The sequence below is a fragment of the Gymnoscopelus microlampas genome (assembly GCF_963454915.1).
Source record: "Gymnoscopelus microlampas genome assembly, chromosome: 15".
NCBI lineage: Eukaryota > Metazoa > Chordata > Actinopteri > Myctophiformes > Myctophidae > Gymnoscopelus > Gymnoscopelus microlampas.
In genome coordinates this window covers 28,314,433-28,333,242 of record NC_139952.1, presented here as the reverse complement: position 1 = coordinate 28,333,242, position 18,810 = coordinate 28,314,433, and the positions used below count along the sequence as shown (strand labels likewise).

General features: G+C 42.7%; 1 protein-coding gene across 1 annotated transcript in view; it reads right to left on the bottom strand.

Annotated features, from left to right (window-relative positions):
* Positions 1-4,065: 4,065 nt before the first annotated feature.
* Positions 4,066-18,810, bottom strand: part of gabbr1b (gamma-aminobutyric acid (GABA) B receptor, 1b) — a gene marked incomplete at its 3' end in the record, with an annotated part of 44,251 nt that continues 29,506 nt past the window's right edge. The window contains exons 11-18 of the mRNA XM_084079820.1: positions 18,198-18,330; positions 15,360-15,476; positions 13,175-13,282; positions 12,632-12,725; positions 9,192-9,319; positions 5,166-5,294; positions 4,680-4,823; positions 4,066-4,350 (exon numbers count right to left, since the gene is read on the bottom strand). Of these exons, the coding sequence (XP_083935946.1) occupies positions 4,066-4,350; positions 4,680-4,823; positions 5,166-5,294; positions 9,192-9,319; positions 12,632-12,725; positions 13,175-13,282; positions 15,360-15,476; positions 18,198-18,330 (1,138 nt within the window). The remainder of the gene's footprint in view (positions 4,351-4,679; positions 4,824-5,165; positions 5,295-9,191; positions 9,320-12,631; positions 12,726-13,174; positions 13,283-15,359; positions 15,477-18,197; positions 18,331-18,810) is intronic.

The following is an 18,810-nucleotide window of genomic DNA, read 5'->3' as shown; positions in this document are numbered from 1 at the left end:
CTAGATCGAGTCAAAAAGAGGATGTGGGGGGCTACTGAAACCAGTTAGAGGAAGGCTGTGGCTTACAGTGGAAAAACTACATGAAACCACGTAGGTGCTAGGTATGCCTTGACATACAGTAGGACTGCGCTCCACAGCTATGCCAACATTCCCTTGAGCAAAGCACTGAAACTACCCACATACAAAACATCTGAGCCTGTGTTCTGGCCTCTGCATTGTAGGTGTACTGACTAGACTGCACTACCAGACTGAAGCGAGCAGTCCACTTAGTGGAGTGGGCGGGGTCTATGGTCTGGAGTCAGGCTATAGGTGTACAATAGTACTTTTGTGTTTGTGTGTGTCTATCTAGGAGAAAGTCAACAAGAGGCATTTTCAGTTACCATGTGTTAATTGGCAATAAAGTGATATTCTTTTGATGTATGAGTTTTATGTACAGTACAGTATGGCACAGTATGTAAAGCTGTCTGAACAAGCAAAAATAATATAGTGCATATTATTATGATGCTGACACAAGTACAGCATTTATTTTATGTATGGATTTGCTCAATTTCTTTATTAACCACTTAAACCTTAGTATAGAGCCCACTCCTCTTTTCCCTCTACATCAAATCTCTTCCCCGAAAATAGCTGATCCAAAAGCTTACAACGCATTGCAACGCGACATGAGCTGGTAGATCAACATGTTCAATCCAGAACATGAACACTAGGGTTCATGTGGTTAACCACTTAAACCCTATATACTTTGCTTGATTTTGGGGTCAACACTGGGCCCCTCTAATTCTTTCCCTCTATACCAAATCCCATTCCAAAAATAGTAGATTTACAAGGTCACAATTGTGTCATGTGTGTCATGTGTCTAAAAGTAGTCCATGTATTCTTGTGATTCACTTGTTATTTTCACACAGATTGCACACAACCCTGGACAGAATACACAGAAAGTTTCACTTCCTAATAGCTACCCCTGAGTTTCAGAGACAGGGAACTTCCCCTTGAGTGCAGCCATGATGCATGGTGATGATGCACTAAACAGCATGGTCTGCTCCTGGCAGTCCCCTACCTGCCTCTGCATGCTATAGCATACACCTCCTGTCCTCATTAACTCACTGGGAAACCAAGAGAGGAAAATATGAGGGGAGCTTAATGACTGGAACAGTTGAACGTGTTCAAATTGTGAAAGACTCAGTGAGAGGCAGGTGATCCCAGTGAAGAAAGACACCATCTAGTGGTAACACCAGAGCTCAGCCTCTCGTCTGATTGATAACAGTAAAATCCTCAGCGTTAATTTAATTGTACAAAAACAATCTCAGAGTTACAGACGCGTAAAATGGGCGTTTTGTGAAGATAGCACTGAGGCTTTTACAGTAAACAATTTGTTGTGTAGAACAGGAACCTGGTTGGCCTTTCGGTTGTGATAATTCAGCCACCTTACCTTATAGAGATGTATAGTGGCTGCTCCAAATTCCACTCCAGTCAAATAATTCCATAATTTACTGTACCATGTCACCAAAGCCTGAATCGAAATCAAAGCAAATACAACATTTATGAAAAAAAAACAAAAAAAACAATGACTTTTATTTATCATATAATCAACCTCGCAATTTCAAATAATCTCCGATGTCAACTAATTACTGTATAGCATATAGAAATATATTTCAAATACTGTACCGCACGAAATACAGCTGGCATAATACGCATGTGCAAGATTATACAGCATCCCAAATTGTGATAATTTACAGCGTCAATGTTGTGCATATCCTCAGGAACACGACTTGCATCTTCACAGCTCTGGGATTAAGACACCAACTGAAATACTTCCAGAGGTTACAGACAAAACGTACAATATTTACAGATGGACATTTTTAAAAGGATCACAAAGAGAGGATCCGGTGTGAGCACCGCACTGTACAATGTCCTCATGGTTAATACATTGGCGCCTCATAAGTAACTACTCAGACATTCATAAGTGCTCACAACAACTCACGTTAGCCACTGAAATGAGACACACTGTTCCACCACAGAAAGAGGGACATGAGGCCAGATCGAACGTCAAGCAAGGACGATCCGTAGCCTCGGGAAGAGGTCGTACAAGGCAAGCACTAACCTAGTTGCCGTAATAGTTCATGAAGATGAAAGAGGTTCTTATGGGTATGTATTGCACTGTAAAAAACAATCACTTTTTTTGTAAAAAAAAAATAAAACAAAGAAAGAAAGAAAAAAGTCACAAGAATATATCAGTGCAGTAAGACAGGCGATCCATTCCCCAAATACTGTAAATCAATACAGCTTCACAGCAAAAATCAAACAACATGGCACTCTCGCTTTCAACAATACCATGAAGAAAATCCACAGAAAGTATGTGGGGGAGAGCAACTTTCTGCCATCTGTGAAGTACCCTGAAAACTCCTATGCATTTGACATCATTTTACGAAACAAAGACGAGGTTGTGAAAGCAGAACATTAACCAGAGTAGAAATGGTGCAGTGGTTTAGGAAGGGAAAGCTGATTTGGTTTTGGTTTTAAAATAAGCCAAAAAAAACTCACGTCTCGTGTCTACAAATGGCATGTACTGTAGTGCAGTACAAGACAGTTGCAGAAAAAAATCTGTAATGATTTGCCAACTGCTCTAACAATTTTAAAATGGTGGCCCTCTGAAAAGGCAACACTGACTTGTCAGGTGTTGTTAACTCAACTCAGACACTCCGAGGGTATTTTAGCTCTTTAGACACTTTTACCAAAACTGTTAGATAATAGATAAGAGGAATGAAAAAGTAGAAAGTCAGTGACATATTTATGTGAGTCGATCGTGTGCAAGAGAATATATTATGCCTCTGCTCTGGTATGTTCTTCAGTGATAAAATGGTCCAGAGGGTCATCATTCAGTTTGACAGCCATTGGTTTATGCTGCAGTTTGACGTGTTCGCTTGCACAGACAGAATCCTATTTGGCTTGGTTATTTAGGAAAGTGGCGTCTGTCTGTTTGACCGCCCATCTGACATGACATGTGAAAATAAACAGCAGCAGCTGTGGCCGTATTTCAAGCAAACTTAATGACCCCAAAATCAACGATTTTAGCCTCATGCAATTTATCGCCCAGCTCTTAATTCTTCGGCAATCACGCTTCCGTTTTACGGATACCTCAGATATCTGCGATGCTACCCACCTCATCTCCGCGTGGCTGTGCAGCTAGGATTCAGGTCTGAAATCAACACATCATGAGACCTGATGTGAGGACCAGAGGCTGATTTGTCCACAGTGTGTCGTCTACGCCGTGATTGGACAGATGTATTTACAATGCCGCAGCAGTCTCTTTGAACAGAGATCAGTAGCATTCTACAAAAGAACATGAATAAGATATAATACAAAAACAAAAGTTAAAAAAATGTTACAGGTTGTGTGGATACAACCAGTTACTTGTTGATAAGACTGGTGTATTGTTATGATACTTCAGTAGTCTCTTCTTTTACCCTGCCTCTTATAGTTCAGTACATAGCACTATCCAAACACATTAGTAGAGGCCTTATGGTACACAATAAACATGATAAATGCTTTGCCTTGCCATACAAATAGTGACTCTTTTGTCTCCCATTCTGAGCAATATATCCCATAATTCCAGATGGCATATCATAAATCATTTGCACACAACAGATGCAGAGTTGTATAATTAACTTGCAATCATAGAATGTACGTATGTATGCAGTAAAACTTTTTTCTCTCGGAAAAAGAAATATGGCATGAATACATTAATTGGACACAAAGAGGCGAGAGAGAGAGAGAGAGAGAGAAAGAGAGAGAGAGAGAGAGAGAGAGAGAGAGAGAGAGACAGAGCTACACGTCGCCCCTGTTTACTCTCCAATGTCTTTGCGGTCATTAAAATACTTTTTTTTGTTGTCTCTTGGCTTCAGGTCAAAGTTAGGATTAGCTTCCACTTATCTATCACCCAACTCTCCTTTCCAACCCCCTCTCTCCTCATTTCCTCTTAAACCATTAAGACTTATCCCTCTATCCTTTACCCCCCACTCTCTCCCCCTATGGCCCCCCACGATGCTGCTTCTCTCTCTGTCGTTCTCACTTATACAGCAGCTGGAGGCGGCTGGTGTGACAGTTGTTTCGACTGATCTTGCCGTCGGCCTGGTAGAGGTTGGAGGCGTTGGAGAAGGAGGGAGGCAGGGAGTGGTTGTCGGAGGAAGGGACAGGGTAGCCGGGCGGGGGGACCAGGGACTTGGGGTCGCTCGGATGGACGGGGAACGGCGCGGAGCCGTGGTTCTGGACGGCGGAGGTGGGCCGCCTCCGCGATCGCAGGGCTTGTCTCTCGGAAAGCTGGCTCCTCAGCTCCGACACGCGTTCTTCTTTCTGTGCGCGAGAGAGGATGTGGAAAAAGTCACGTTCTCGCGTGAATAGTGAATGTTCTTTATGTTTTATACACAAAATGATAGAGAACTAATGTTTGCATGATGCAGTTTAAAAGAGATATATTTTTAAAGCGATGTTTGAAAGAGATGTAGTTTGAAGGAGATGTAGTTTGAAAGAGATGGAGTTTGAAAGATTGAATTTGACAGAGATGTCGTTTCAAAGATGTTGTTTGAAGGAGAAGACGTAATGAGTTTGAAGGAGATGGTAGAAGACGTAATGAGTTTGAAGGAGATGGTAGAAGACGTAATGAGCGTAGAGATGCAGGTGACCTCCTGGATGATCTTCTGGAGCTCCTTGTTCTCTCTCTCCAGTTGCCTGGACTTCTCTTCATCATTGTTGTTGGTGGACGAGCCTGTCTTCATTGTCTCCTGGGCGTCCGACTGCCATTCCCCCCGTGTGATCAGCCTCCGCATCTGTTACACCCCAAACACACATGCACGCACACGCACACGCACGCACACACACACACACACACACACACACACACACACACACACACACACACACACACACACACACACACACACACACACACACACACACACACACACACACACACACACACACACACACACACACACACACCAAGATAGCATGTTATTATGCAATATATTGTATTATTCCAGCCTGGACAAATTGAATCCATAATGAGAGGCCATTCATTAAAGGCTGACACTGATCTGGTCTCATTCCATCGTATGGGGGCAGAGCAAAGGACTGAAGGACAGACACTCGTTAATACTGTATGTCTTTACCTTGGGAACAAAGAGCACAACCAGGGTGATGTAGACGGAGAAGATGATGGCCAAGGACGCAAAGGCGAAGGACGCGTCCTGCTGGGAGGACAGGATCATCGTAACGGGAGCCGTGATCATACACAACACCTGGGAGACAAAGACAGAGGACACACACACACACACACACACACACACACACACACACACACACACACACACACACACACACACACACACACACACACACACACACACACACACACACACACACACACACACACACACACACACACACACACACACAGAGGGAGAGGCAGAAGCAGAGGCAGAGGGAGAGGGAGAGGCAGAGAAAAGTTAATTTATACTATTCTTCTTATCTTCTAAGTGATTATTCTATTGATTACTTTTTCGATTAATCAAATAATTGAGAAGCAATTTCTTTTTAATATATCTTTTTAATATATGAACGAATTGACTTCAAATAGATTTGTATAATCCACTAAAGAGAGTTAGTCTGATTAAGCACTTAAGCCTTGCGTTGTTGCACAACGGTGATGCGCAAAAAAGGGAAAACCGTCTTCAATACAAACTCACAAAGCATCACGATACGAGGCGCTGTGAGCTTGTTGAAAATCGATTATCTTGTTCAAATCAATTCTATTTTTAGAATCGATCAAATCGATTATAACCCTATTGACAAGAACTGATTTTCAAGCTAACGTGTCGCTATGCCATTGTGTAATGAGGATAAATTCATCTGTAGAGAGCAAGAAGAACGAGGGAAGGTCACGAGTGAGTGAGGGAGATAATGGGGGAACGAGAGATGATTGAATGAGAGGATGCAGGATGGAGGGAGAGAATGCCATGGAGAGATGGAGGGAACGAGAGAGGGTCAGGGGAGCGAGGGATAGAGATTGAAGAACGAGTGGAAAAATGAAAAATGAAAGAGGATGGGGGGGCGGGGGGGAGAGTCGAAAATCAATACGCATTGATCAACAGTCAGTCATCTCTGTCCAAAAGCTGCAAAATCCCATCCAGGCCGGCGAATGGAAAGAACGGAGGTGATATTTTTCTGTGTTGTGTCATTACTTACAGGGACAGGTCCCCAGGCCCCAGCCCACAGTGCGGTCTCGTGGCACAAAACACCATCCATTCATTCATTCAGGGCCGTTCCAATTCACTTCACCTGCCTCACTCAGGAAAACATCACTTACGCACACCGGCCACTCCCCGGGGTGCAAACTGATCCTCTATAATTAATCAATAATTAATCTAATCTTTGTCTCCCTCTGGTGGGTGGGGTCCATTCAAGTAGTTTATTCCATAAATAGGTGGGAGACAATAATGACAGATGGCGGTGTTGGCATGTCATACTTCTAGGACACCGGCCAGGCCGCCGTTTATCAAAAGCAGACGGAAGGGAACAAAGTGAGGCTACATGGCAATTACTTGCATATTTTTCCACCCTGTACCAATTTGCAATCCTCCCACTAAGTTTAAGATTGAATTGGGTTCGACGCATAATGGATAATCCTAATTATTATACGGCACTGGAAATGAGAAACCAAAAAATCAACCCGATTGAATGACGCTCTAAATTAAAAACATAACTTTCCGTTCAGAAATTAATGAGCACTGCGCATATCACATGCGCAGAGCAAGTTAGGTCAGGAAACTCTTTGCAGTTGATGGCGGCTGATCGGTCACAACTCCACGCTTCTATTCTAAACCAATCACATACACTCTTTAATAACAGAGCTCAGCTGCCCATTTAAACGGGGAGGTTTGCATCGACCATTCCTTGCTTGCTGTCTGTGCTGCTGCTGCTTCTTAAGGGTGACATCGGTGTGCAACACAGGCATGCACCGAAAATAGACGATTTACAAGCTCACGATGCGTCGCAATGTGAGTTTGCAGATCGACTAGTATTTTCGGTAAAAAATATATATATATTTAGATTGCTGTTCATCCTCCACCACCCCAGCTATCTGTTGTTTTGGATCTGCTTTTATGTACTAGGGACAGATTCAGAAAGCCCCTATTTGGTATGGGAGATGCAGCGTGCTCCCTCAGAGTACCTAAAAGCAGATCCATTCATTGCCAAACCAACTAAATGTATTGCTCATTTTATATTCATTAAAAAAGCTTTTAATTCAATTCATGAGCTGTCCCGAGTGAAAAGGATGATGGCATTTCGAAGAATTTTGAAGCCTGACAGAATACCTTGCAATACAATGAAGTGAAATTGTGTTTGGAGTGAAAGGTTTGTGGCCGTTTCGTGAGGACACATTATGCATCTTAACTATGCATCGCTTAATCTCCTCATTGACGGGCAGACAGGGTCTACCAATTATAGAAAGACAGAAAAGTGAGGCCATTGAAGAACACTTGAGGGGTGAGTGAGCGACCAGAGCAATCTGCAACGCGCTGCAGACGGAATTAACCCTTCAGAAAGTATAAAAGTGTGTACTGTATGATGGATGTGTTATACTGTAGTACTATATGTAATGTATGTGTATGTGAGTATGAGCCGTGCATGGACATAGTCAGGTGAGCATGTGTTCATGTGCGAGAGTGTATGTGCACCTGTTGACCAGTCGGTCAAGCCAGACAACTATTCCACAATCTTCAAATGCTACAGAGAGCCTGGAAATCCACTCGCCTCATAAAAGTTGCGAAAGCTTTAAAATATGTATATGTGTGTGTGTGCGTGTGTGTGTGTGTGCGTGTGCGTGTGCGTGTGCGTGTGCGTGTGCGTGTGCGTGTGCGTGTGCGTGTGCTTGCAAGCGTGTGTGTGTGCGTGTGTGTGTGAGTACATGATTATACAACATGCGATGTATCTGAGGAGTGTTGACGTGTGACTGTATTCCTCCTAACGAGGAAGGCTTGCATGCTCTCTTCGATTTTCTTTCCTTTCATTTTCTTTTCTTACTTTTCTTTCCCTTCCCTTTTCTTCTTTTGGTTCTATCTGCTTTCTGGGCCACAGTCAGGTGCCAGAGGCCCTCTCAGTATGTGGTACAGTCATTTAGGTCAGAGCCCATGATGGAGCTGGCTCCTCCATCACTACGGGCTAGAAAGTGGGCTGCAGGTTGAATGGTGCCACTAAAGACTACAAAATGTGCTTCAACTGAGACATAAATGAAGGCAGAAAGGGAAGGAGAGAAACCAGCAGGCCTGCTGAGAGACAGACAGGGTGAATGACTAGAGGCCGATTGAAAGTGAAGGAGCGAGTCTGCAGACTTTAACCCATTAAGACCGGGAACGCATCTGTGTCATTTTAGATTGTAGCTATAACCATTATTTTACACTTTGGATATTAAAAAATAGCAGATATGCCGAGTGCCGCACTATGAGCTTGTAGATCTGCTATTTATTATTTTCATTGTGAAAATGTATACAAATCTTTGAATAGTACATCTTTGCACACATTTTCATGATTTTCAAACAAATAGCAGATCTACAAGCTCACACTCTGTGCCGTGCCATGAGCTTGTATATCTGCAATTTTTTAATAGGCAATTAAATCTTAAAATGACACAGATGCGTTCCCGGTCTTAATGGATTAATATACGGTCTTAGAGATGCAGGCTACTGACAAACAGATTAACCCAGCTGCCATGAAGCACGACAACAAACGCAGAGAGCACACACGTACGCAAGTAAAGTAAAAAAAAAAAAAGTAAAAATTGTACTTAGGCTACATGTAAGTACAGAAATGTAGTAAATGAGTACACCCACCACACACAGTCACAAAGTGGGGTCCGGGTTGAGAACCCGGACCCCACTTTGTGACTGTGTGTGGGTGTACAGTCCAGGTCCTTGGTGGGGTACCAGGGGGTCCCCAGCCAAATTTGTTAAATAGTGTCACAATCATTATAACCACTTTAACCATATTTTATACTTTGGCCATTCAAAAATAGGAGATATATAAAATATTTTTGAGATGGGAGGTCCATAGCCAAACACATATAATTTTGGGGGTTCTTGACAGGAAAAAGTTTGAGAACCACTGACATACAGTATGTAGAGCAAGTAGAGACTCACAGCAACGTTGTAGATGGCCATCCCCACTGCACGGTGGTCGTTGATCTTCTCACTGGAGACTGACTTGGTCTCGTAGGCCAAGAAGATACCAAGGAGCAGCAACATCCCTTTGTAGCCGTACACCACACCTAATGATGAGTACATGTGCACAATCAGCACTTTTCACATAATATATACCGTAAACTCCCTTACGGGTCCATTTTTATACACTCAAAGCAGTGATGCAAATTGCCCTGCACCCTGCCTGCCATAATCTCATCAAGCTCTCACTATATAAGCTATATTCACTCCACTCATCGCCAGATAGTTGTACAGCCTTCTGTGGCACTTTTCCAGCTCTTTTCCTAGTGAACTTATCTCATCTTATTGTTTCCCAGTGTTACCTGTTCATGTTTTTCGTGTTAGCATTTTCTAGTTTTTCCTCCTGTGTTTCTTGCCTGCAACTCCAACTCGTTCCCTCTGCCACAGAACCATACTCACCTGCTTCACTGCCTGCATGTTGGATGTCTGCCATTCCTGCTTGCCTGCCTGCTCGCCTCGGCCACATGAGCTGGCCGTGCTTCCATGCCACCTACACCCACTTCCCCTTCACTTGTGTGAATGAAAGCCTTTTAACTTGACTTGTTGTGTTCATGTCTGTCTTTAAGGTCTGCCAGTTTTCTAATCGTGACATAACTATCTTGCCAGAATGGACCCGGCAGATTACAACAGGGTTAAGGAGGCTCTCACTAACCAGGGGCAGCGCCAGGTTAACCATGAGCACCTGCTTCACACTCTCGTTGAACAGACAAAGGTTTCCAACCAGTTGGCTGCCTTCATTGGTGCATAACCAGAGCCAGTTCAACCACCTGATGCTGCTGTCCCTGCACCTCCAGTCACCCCAGGCCCAGACAGAGCCCCATACATCATCCTGCTAAATATTCTGCCAACCCAAACACCTGAAGAGAGTTCTTAACCCAGGTCCAGCTTGCCTTTAACACCCATCCATCCCAGTATGGACGCGAGACGGCCAAACTAGCCTATGTTGGACAACCCACTGCAGGCCCCTTCAGTAACCCTATATGAGCAGGTTCTCTTTCGGTCCAGTACTTCCCCTTGTTCTCCGATGAGCGTTGACAGGCTTATGACAATCATATATGAGGACAGCAGGCCGGCCAGCAGCTACTAAGACTCCGGTCCTTTACCATGGAGTCTGTTTGGAGTGACCAGGCGCTGCCTTCCAGAGTGAGGTCTGCAGGGCCATAGGAAGAGAGATCACTCTGAGAAAGGAGCAGCTTTCCCTGGATGAGGCGATAACAACTGATTTCTGACCAGATGGATCAGTGGTAAGTTGAACCCCTTAGACTGTCAGCTTCCTCAGCCATGGAGAGCAGTAGGACCTTGCCAGCAGAGCCCAGACGTCCCACTCCCCAAGCCTCGACCTCAGGTTCCCCGGGTGAGGAGCCAATGCAGCTGGCCAGGGCCCGCCTTTCACCAGACGAGACCGCCTGCCTTCTGGCCTGCCGTGCCCGCATGCCTGCCTGCTTGCCTCGTCCTCACAAACTGACCTTGCTTCCACGTAATCTACAGCCACTTCCCCTTCACTTGTGTGAAAAAAAAACTTTTAACTTAAATAGTACCAAGAGTATTTTAATACAACTTAAACTAATATAATTTAATACAATAGAACTAGAACATCTGCAGTGGTGCGAGGTGGTCTACCTGAACTCCTATTAAGAAATTTAGACCCTGGTGTTGGATAGGACACCTGCTGGTTGACAAGTACTACTGCCTGAAGCTCATAAGGGCAATATCTTCCCCTGGCCAAACAGGGGTTCCCTCTTTAAATATTTTACTATCTACTGTACAATTGACATTTGAGAAACTAAGAAAGCAGTAATTATTTATGCTATCAAGATAAATGCATTAGGACCCACACAATCAACTTCTGGAAACAGATGGCAGGATAAGGATTTGGTATCTTATATTACAGATGACTTAACTGAACTTGATTATAAATTGTGTGTTTTCTGTTTCAGCTCATATTTAGTGCATTAACTGAATGTAATCACTGAATGTGGGGAAACTTATATACAGTATGTGTCTGTGGACCATAACAGCACATTTACCTAGGACATTCACATGGGACATTCACAACAATGTGGGCTGTGATATTCCAGGTGCACTGGCACTGTACTTATCACTCAGTTTATTGCAATATTTTTGTAATGTTACAGGAAACTAGTATTGCATTGCCAGACGATAAGAGATCTTCACCGATACATCTGGGGACTTTTAAATGCAAGGTAGTTGCCATAATGGCAGCAAGAATAGACAGTAACAAACCTACACCTACTGCTTTGTAAACCAATCATGTCACCACCCCAATATGAAGCGTCACCCTAAAGATTTTGAATTGGTTCTGCAACGCAGTTATTATTTGTAAACTCAATAATTGTTTCCACCATGTTTTAACAATGAAAGCTGGGAAACTATCCTCAGTCTCTAGTTAAGCAAAGAATGCATAGAGACGGACTTTTATGTCTAATAGGACACAGTCCACGAAACACAAATGTTTCGGCATTACGTTTGTGTACCTCAGTATGTGTGCAAGTGTGTTTTCAAGACCTAATCTATCTCCCGGCTGCATTTACTGTAATCTTCACCACAAGCTTCCTGTAATAGCTCATCCAATTATTTGTGCAATCTTCCTTTGAAGGCATAAAGGAGGTGCACTTTACTATTACAGGTGCACTTAAAATGACAAGCAAACTGCATCTCCACTGGTTTGATAAATAATCTACGTACAGAATGTGGCCGGAATGAGGTGCAAAAATGAAATTAGCACTTTGCTCCTACTCCACCGGCACAAAGAGAGTTGAAAAGTGTACCAGTGGGCATCAGGCTCCACAAGCCTGACCCCCATATGTTCCGTTTTGTTCTATGGGATTACTGACTCATGCTTGACTCTGGCACAATTGCACATGGACTACCGGGTTTGTACACTACAGAACCATGACAGATGCCTTGATAAAGTTTTGAATACTTTATTAAGTTAAGTTTATTATTTAGTTTATTAAGTTAAGTGTTAAGCGGGCCACGTGCATTTTCAGGGCATGTTGGTTTTAATGTCCCATAAAGTCCCATGCATCTACGTGGTAACGTAGTTTCTTTTGTCTTCCCAACCACTCAGTATGCAATCAACATTTTATGAAGGCGTCAGCGGCCATTTATATTTCCAGAAGTACGCAACACCATCCACAAAGGTCCCCCACGACACATTTTTGTCATTTTCATTGTGCGACATGTAGGTCGATACTTGTCACGCAAACTCCACAAAGTATAAATTGATCTTAATAGAGACAGACAGATTAAGAGAGACAGAGGGAGAGACAGACAGACAGACAGACAGAGACTAATAGAGAAGCGAAAGCAGAGGACATAGTTAGTAGTCTCCTCACCAATCCAAGTGTTCATCTTCACTGAACTGCAGTGCTCCAATAAAGGCTGAACCAAAACATCCAGGTCTGCTTTGGGGGCCTCCCTGGTGAACTTCTACACACACACACGCGCACACACACGCACGCACGCGCGCGCACGCACGCACGCACGCACGCACGCACACACACACACACACACACACACACACACACACACACACACACACACACACACACACACACACACACACACACACACACACACACACACACACACACACACACACACACACACACACACACACAGTTTAGAGGTTATCGCAGCAACAACACAAAACCTAATTTGCCAGGTGAAATCAATTCCACTTTAACAACACTACATCTCTAGGATGAGCTTCTTCTCTCCGTTGTCTTCTGAGATGTCTTCTGAGATTTATTCCGCAGATCCTCCACAAGTCGGCTAATCAATGCCCCCAGGAAGAAAAAAACAAAAACAAACAACAACAACAAGAAACAAAACGCCAGAGAGAGAGAGAGTGTACGGAGAGTTGGAATCGATCTCACCTCCACTGTGATATGTAAAGGATCCACAATCTGCCAAATCATGAGAGACAGGACGTCGATGGCCAGTAACACCCCCACCGTGGCGTAGAGTTTCCACGGCTCCAGATGCTGCTGGGAAACAGCGGGAGAGCGAGAAGCAAGAAGATCAATTCATTTTCAATTAACAAATGGTAATTAAAATCAGCATATCCCTCATAATACAAATATACACAGTATGCATTATATCTGAGAGCTCAGAGCATGGGGCCGGGGCGTATAGATACAGTAGATAGACCTTTATTGATCTCGGGAGGGGGGGGGGTTGTCATTGTAGTACCACAGTTATGAATCACAAGACAGTTACAGAACAAGATATACAGCTAGGAGTGACAAATAATATAATAATGACAGAAACCAGGAAATATAGGTATACTACAGAATGGCCCTCTGCACTTGGACTGCCTGGGAATAAGCGTGGTGAAAGAGCTATTAACAGGTGTTGTAGATATAAGTGTAGTCAAAGTGCTTTCAGTATTTTCACAGTATATCAGTGCCAATTGCTCAAGGACACTTGGTCACCAGCTGGAATACACCCTCCTGTCAGTGTCAGGAATCGAACCAGCAGCCTTTGAGTCACCGGTCGGCCACCCTAAGACCCCAAATAGTGGTATTGGTCACTTCAGTGCACGGCCTGGGAAACCATGAAAAAAGGCCAAAATACCCTCTTTGTGATTTTGTGGGTAGAGGGATTCATGAAGCCATAAATAGTCTGAACTTGACATAAACACAATGATCCATCACTAACTGAGGCCAATTCAACATGGCCCTGAAGTATCCACAGAGACAGAGGCCATAGTGAGGTGCAGCCAGTGTTCCATGACAAAATCAATACCAGAAAAAAAGAGAAGGGAAATTTTGTGAGTCTCACTAAAGCCTGTTATTGATTCTACTTGCATTATCTCCTAAGAACCAAGCACTGGGTTGTTTATCCCTGTACAGCAAATGAGCAAAATACATACAGACAAAGTCGAACAATGATGTATAATGTTCAAGGCAACTGCAGTTGGATACAGCAGCTACGATTTGTGTTTAGCATCTAATCCACTCAGCATCTCAAATTGTCAAACGCAGAGCATCCTACAATACTAAACACAATTTATACATTCATCAGAGGTTTAAATATAAATCAGTGTTTGTTTGCCCGGGAAAAAAATCCATGGCATATTATTTATTCTCTGTAAAAAGGCACAGAGAGCTTCCTGCGAGACTGTTCAAGTGTTAAAGTGGCAGATGCAAATATTGAAGCACACAACACATGATGACAGACAGTGGCACCAAGCGGCGTCCATGCTTGGAGGAACATCAACATTTCTAACGGTGAAGTAGCATCACTTCTGCTTTTAGAGGGAGAGAGGGAGAGAGAGAGGGGGAGCTGGTTGATACGGTGCCAGCAGCAGCCTCTGCGCAGGCATTAAGTGACACAAAGTGAATGCAATCAGTTTTGACATGGCTCTGGATAATATAATCCCCCCCCCCCTGATGGGCGCTCCCCTACCAGGGATATTCTCAGAGATCCAGTAATGCGCTTTATCTGCCTATCTCGAGCATTCCCCCCTCTCGCATCGCAGCCAGAGCAGCCGATTTAAGACGTGACGTGTGACACGTCTTCTGTAGCACACGGGAAGTAGCGGGAAGGGCTATGGTGGTGCAGGGAGGTGGTGTGGGGATAGGGGGGTTGCTGCGTGAACAGGATGCTGATTGGAGGAGGGGGCGTCGTTTGCCGAGCAGCCTACTCGGAAAATGTACGCGACGTGATGCTCAAGGGTGAGTGTCCCACCTTACTCTTTTTCTCTAGGTCGAGTAAACGTAAAAAGTCAACATAATACGACAGCAGGGGAATGCATCATTTTCTGGTCATTTTAAGGTGCCTTTGAAGGGGATGATGATAAAGTAAAGCGTCAGAGGTTCAGAGAAGAGCTCGAAGTGGAGTTGTGCGTTAATTGTATCTCCTGAAGGGTGAATCCACTACTTCAAAACACACCCTCCTCCTTTATTCAAGTCACTTATTTGCTCAAGTGTCGCACACCGAAAATAGCCGATCTACAAGCTCGCAATGTGTTGTGATGCGTCGCATTGTGAGCTTGTAAATCATCTATTTCTGCACACGACACTAGTGCCCATGCACTACATATAAATCAGGCTTTACCTTCCTCTTCTCTTTCTTGTCGTCCTTCTTGGTGAAGACAGTGTGAACCCACCAGATCTTAGTGAACATGCTGCCGTATGCAAGGCTGAAACCCAAACCCAACAGCCACAGGCGGAACTAAATTGAAAAAAGAAAAAAGAAAGAAAAAAAGAGGATAAATGAAATACTTCATAATTCAACAGATTAATATATCAAACACATTAATCAAGAAGTCACATCTCCCTCATTAAAATCTCCCTCTAGCTTAATAGGTTTTCAAAAATGACCTTGAAAAAAGGAAAAAGCACCTCTGCTCTAAAGCTTGTTCTTTTCTTTTACCCATAATGCCCCAGTGACTATAAATGTATTTCACTCTGGTTACCTTGTCACCCTGTGTGTTATTAGCAGAGAGTGTTCTGGAGAACAAATCATTATGACAATTGGACTTCGACCAACAAAAGCATCGTATATCTAATATCCCTGGTGTTTATAAACTATGCAGTGAGTCCTGACTCTTATGTCCCTGTTATTTACAAACTGCGGTATGCAGTGAGTTCTGTCTCGTATGTTCCTGGTATTTATAAACTACTGTATGCAGTGTGTATGAAAGAAGCTAATATCTGGAGCCACATGAACGACACTCAGCTACAAAATTTGTAAAACAGTCTCTTGCAGATATACCTCAAAGTAACTGCTTTCAGCAGTACAACTACGATCTAAGCTTCTTGTTTTATCCAGATAGTATAATGATAAGATTGTCTGTTTTGGGGATTATCAGAACACGTACAACACACAGACAAAGTGATGTTCTACTGCTGGGCTCGATACCTGAGGCAATTCTACGATGCTGCAAAGCAAAATCCTGAGCGTTCATTTCACTCTGAGAGTACAAAATACAACCTTATAAGGGGTCCATTTAACTCCCCAGAGTTCAATTAACATTCAGGATTTCGCTGTGTGTGAGACAAACTAAAACCTGACTGTTAGTCAGATGCTGACACCACAAAACCACTGAGGTGTTCAGCCAACAAGGATATTTTTTCACAGAAGTGTCTTAAACCTTGCCTTACAGTAGGTTAAAGGATTTTTTTTCAGATGAAAATGAACATTTCATGCTGGAAATTTAGAGGTTGGCTGGCTTACTTGCTCACATGTGTAAGTACCAGAAGATAAAGATGCTTAATATAAAATATTACCATATTCTGCATAGCACTGCACATGTGCTTATCTATTGTGCCAGAAGGTATACAGTAGTCTTGCCTAGCACATGATCGGAGATCTCTGCCTACCGATATGTCTGGTGACATCTAAATTAAATGTACGTTTTTTTAATAACTGCATTGCAGAACCAATGCAAAGACCATAGACTTCATTTTGGGACGGCGATATGATTAGGTTTCAAAGCAATAGACATAGGTTTAGCAGCTGCTCTCGCAGCTGTTCTAGCAACTTTGAATTGAGATGTCACCAAATGTATCAGTAGGGAGAGATCTCTGATTGTCTGGCTACTCAAGACTAGAAAGTTCATGAGGTGTTTATAGGTTGTCTGATTCTGGCAAAAGAGTTTTAAAGTTACACTAATACGTATGTTTGATGTCAGTTGTCTCCCTTTGGGGGTACGCCCACATCTATTTTAGTAACCTGCAACTGAAGTTTAACAATGTGAATGTGAGCTTAACATCGATATTTTACCCAGTCCTAATTGTAGGCCTAAATTCTCGTGAACAAATAGGCTACATATTTAGATAGTCAGATAATCAGAAAACATTTAAAAGCCACATAAACTTGGAAAGCTCCTCTGTTTACTGCCTGACACAAGCACAAATGGCTGACATTTGTCTCTGCAGCTTAATTAGCATGTCTTGTGATTTTACTTACCTCGTAAAATGCATAAAAAAAAAAAGATTGAAATGTTTTATTAATTAAAAAGATAATCAGTCTTCACGGCAGGCCTATTGTATAAACTATCTAATCTAATCTAACTATCAAATCTGAATTTAGGATCTGAAGCTCAATCAAGGCCTGTTGTATAAACTATCTGATCCAATCTAATCTGAATTTAGAATCTGAAGCTCAATCAAACTAACTAATCTTCGGAGCTTTCAACTCAGCCTGAGAGACTGTCTGCTCCAATAATGAGGCATTTCATTATATTTCCTCTCTGGTTTTGTCTGGACTGAAAGTCACTTGCTTGCTAAAAGCAGCAGACTGCACAATAAGTAACAGTAAAAGTAAAATTTCTTAGTTTAAGAAATTCAAAAGGATGTCACAAGCTAAACATTTATTTTAGGTATTCCAAACAATTTGAATGAATTTCTTTTAAACTCTGTTTACAAAAATTCAAAATTAAGATTTAACAAGCTGTGTAGTTGTTGTAGACTGTAGAGAATAAAGATACCAGTTGAAACCATATTTACTCTATCAACACTGTTCAACATAGTTGTGGTTACATATCTTCACTTTTTATTGAGTACTTTATTACAGTGCTTTTACCGGGAGTAAAAACACTGTATTATCATACGTATTGTCACTGCCGAGTGGAAACCTTGTATGTCCAAAGCCAAAATGGAAAAAATGGATGAAATGTAGTTATTATTTAGTTAATATTTTTCATTGGTTCAATATTTATAAAACCAACGCACGCTTAACCACATTCACTTTCAAAATGTTTTGAAAATAGCTAAACTAGTAGATCAGTCAGCTAGTAGTCGCCACTTTTGCGAGACACTCTTGTATGACGAAATGGGGCATTTATTCACAAAAAATCATGAGAATATTAAGTATGGAGATACAAGGTTTCTGCCTAACAGCAAAAATGTAGTAGATAGTAGATCAAATCCCTCTCTCCTAATAGCGTACCTGGCAGACGACAGGAAACTGCTTCCTGTGGACATGTAGGCCATCGATGCCCAGGGGAAAGACAGCAGCTAGTGCCAGCATGCACCCAACTGCTGTCATGTTGTTCAAGTAGGGCTGGGAGTTCTGTATGTACCTGTAGTGAACACAAATAGTAAGTATAAATCAGGCATAACTCCAAACCCAACCTTTAAACCTGTAACCTCTAAATGTCTAATCCTAACCCTATAACCCCAACGTGAATCTATTCCTAATTGTAAATACCCAAATCTTTTTTAACCTTAAAACAACCAGGCCTCTCTTATGAGGGCCAGGAAAATTGTCCTTGTGTATATTTCTCAAATTCTACTATAATTGTAGAGTAATACAAGCACGCGCATACGCACACGATATCTCTGAGTGTCAAATGTACTCAGCCACACACAAAACTCCAGCCTGTCAACCTCATTGTGTGTGAGTGAGAACTCTGACACACAGCCCAGCCTGTCAGCTAGTTCAGGATATTAGCTGTCTGTCAGGAATGCAAACTAAGTTCCTATTTAACTGTCAGCCTCATGCAAAGTATATCAGTCCCCGTTGGGCAGAAACCTTGTATGTCCAAAACAGTTACTTTTCA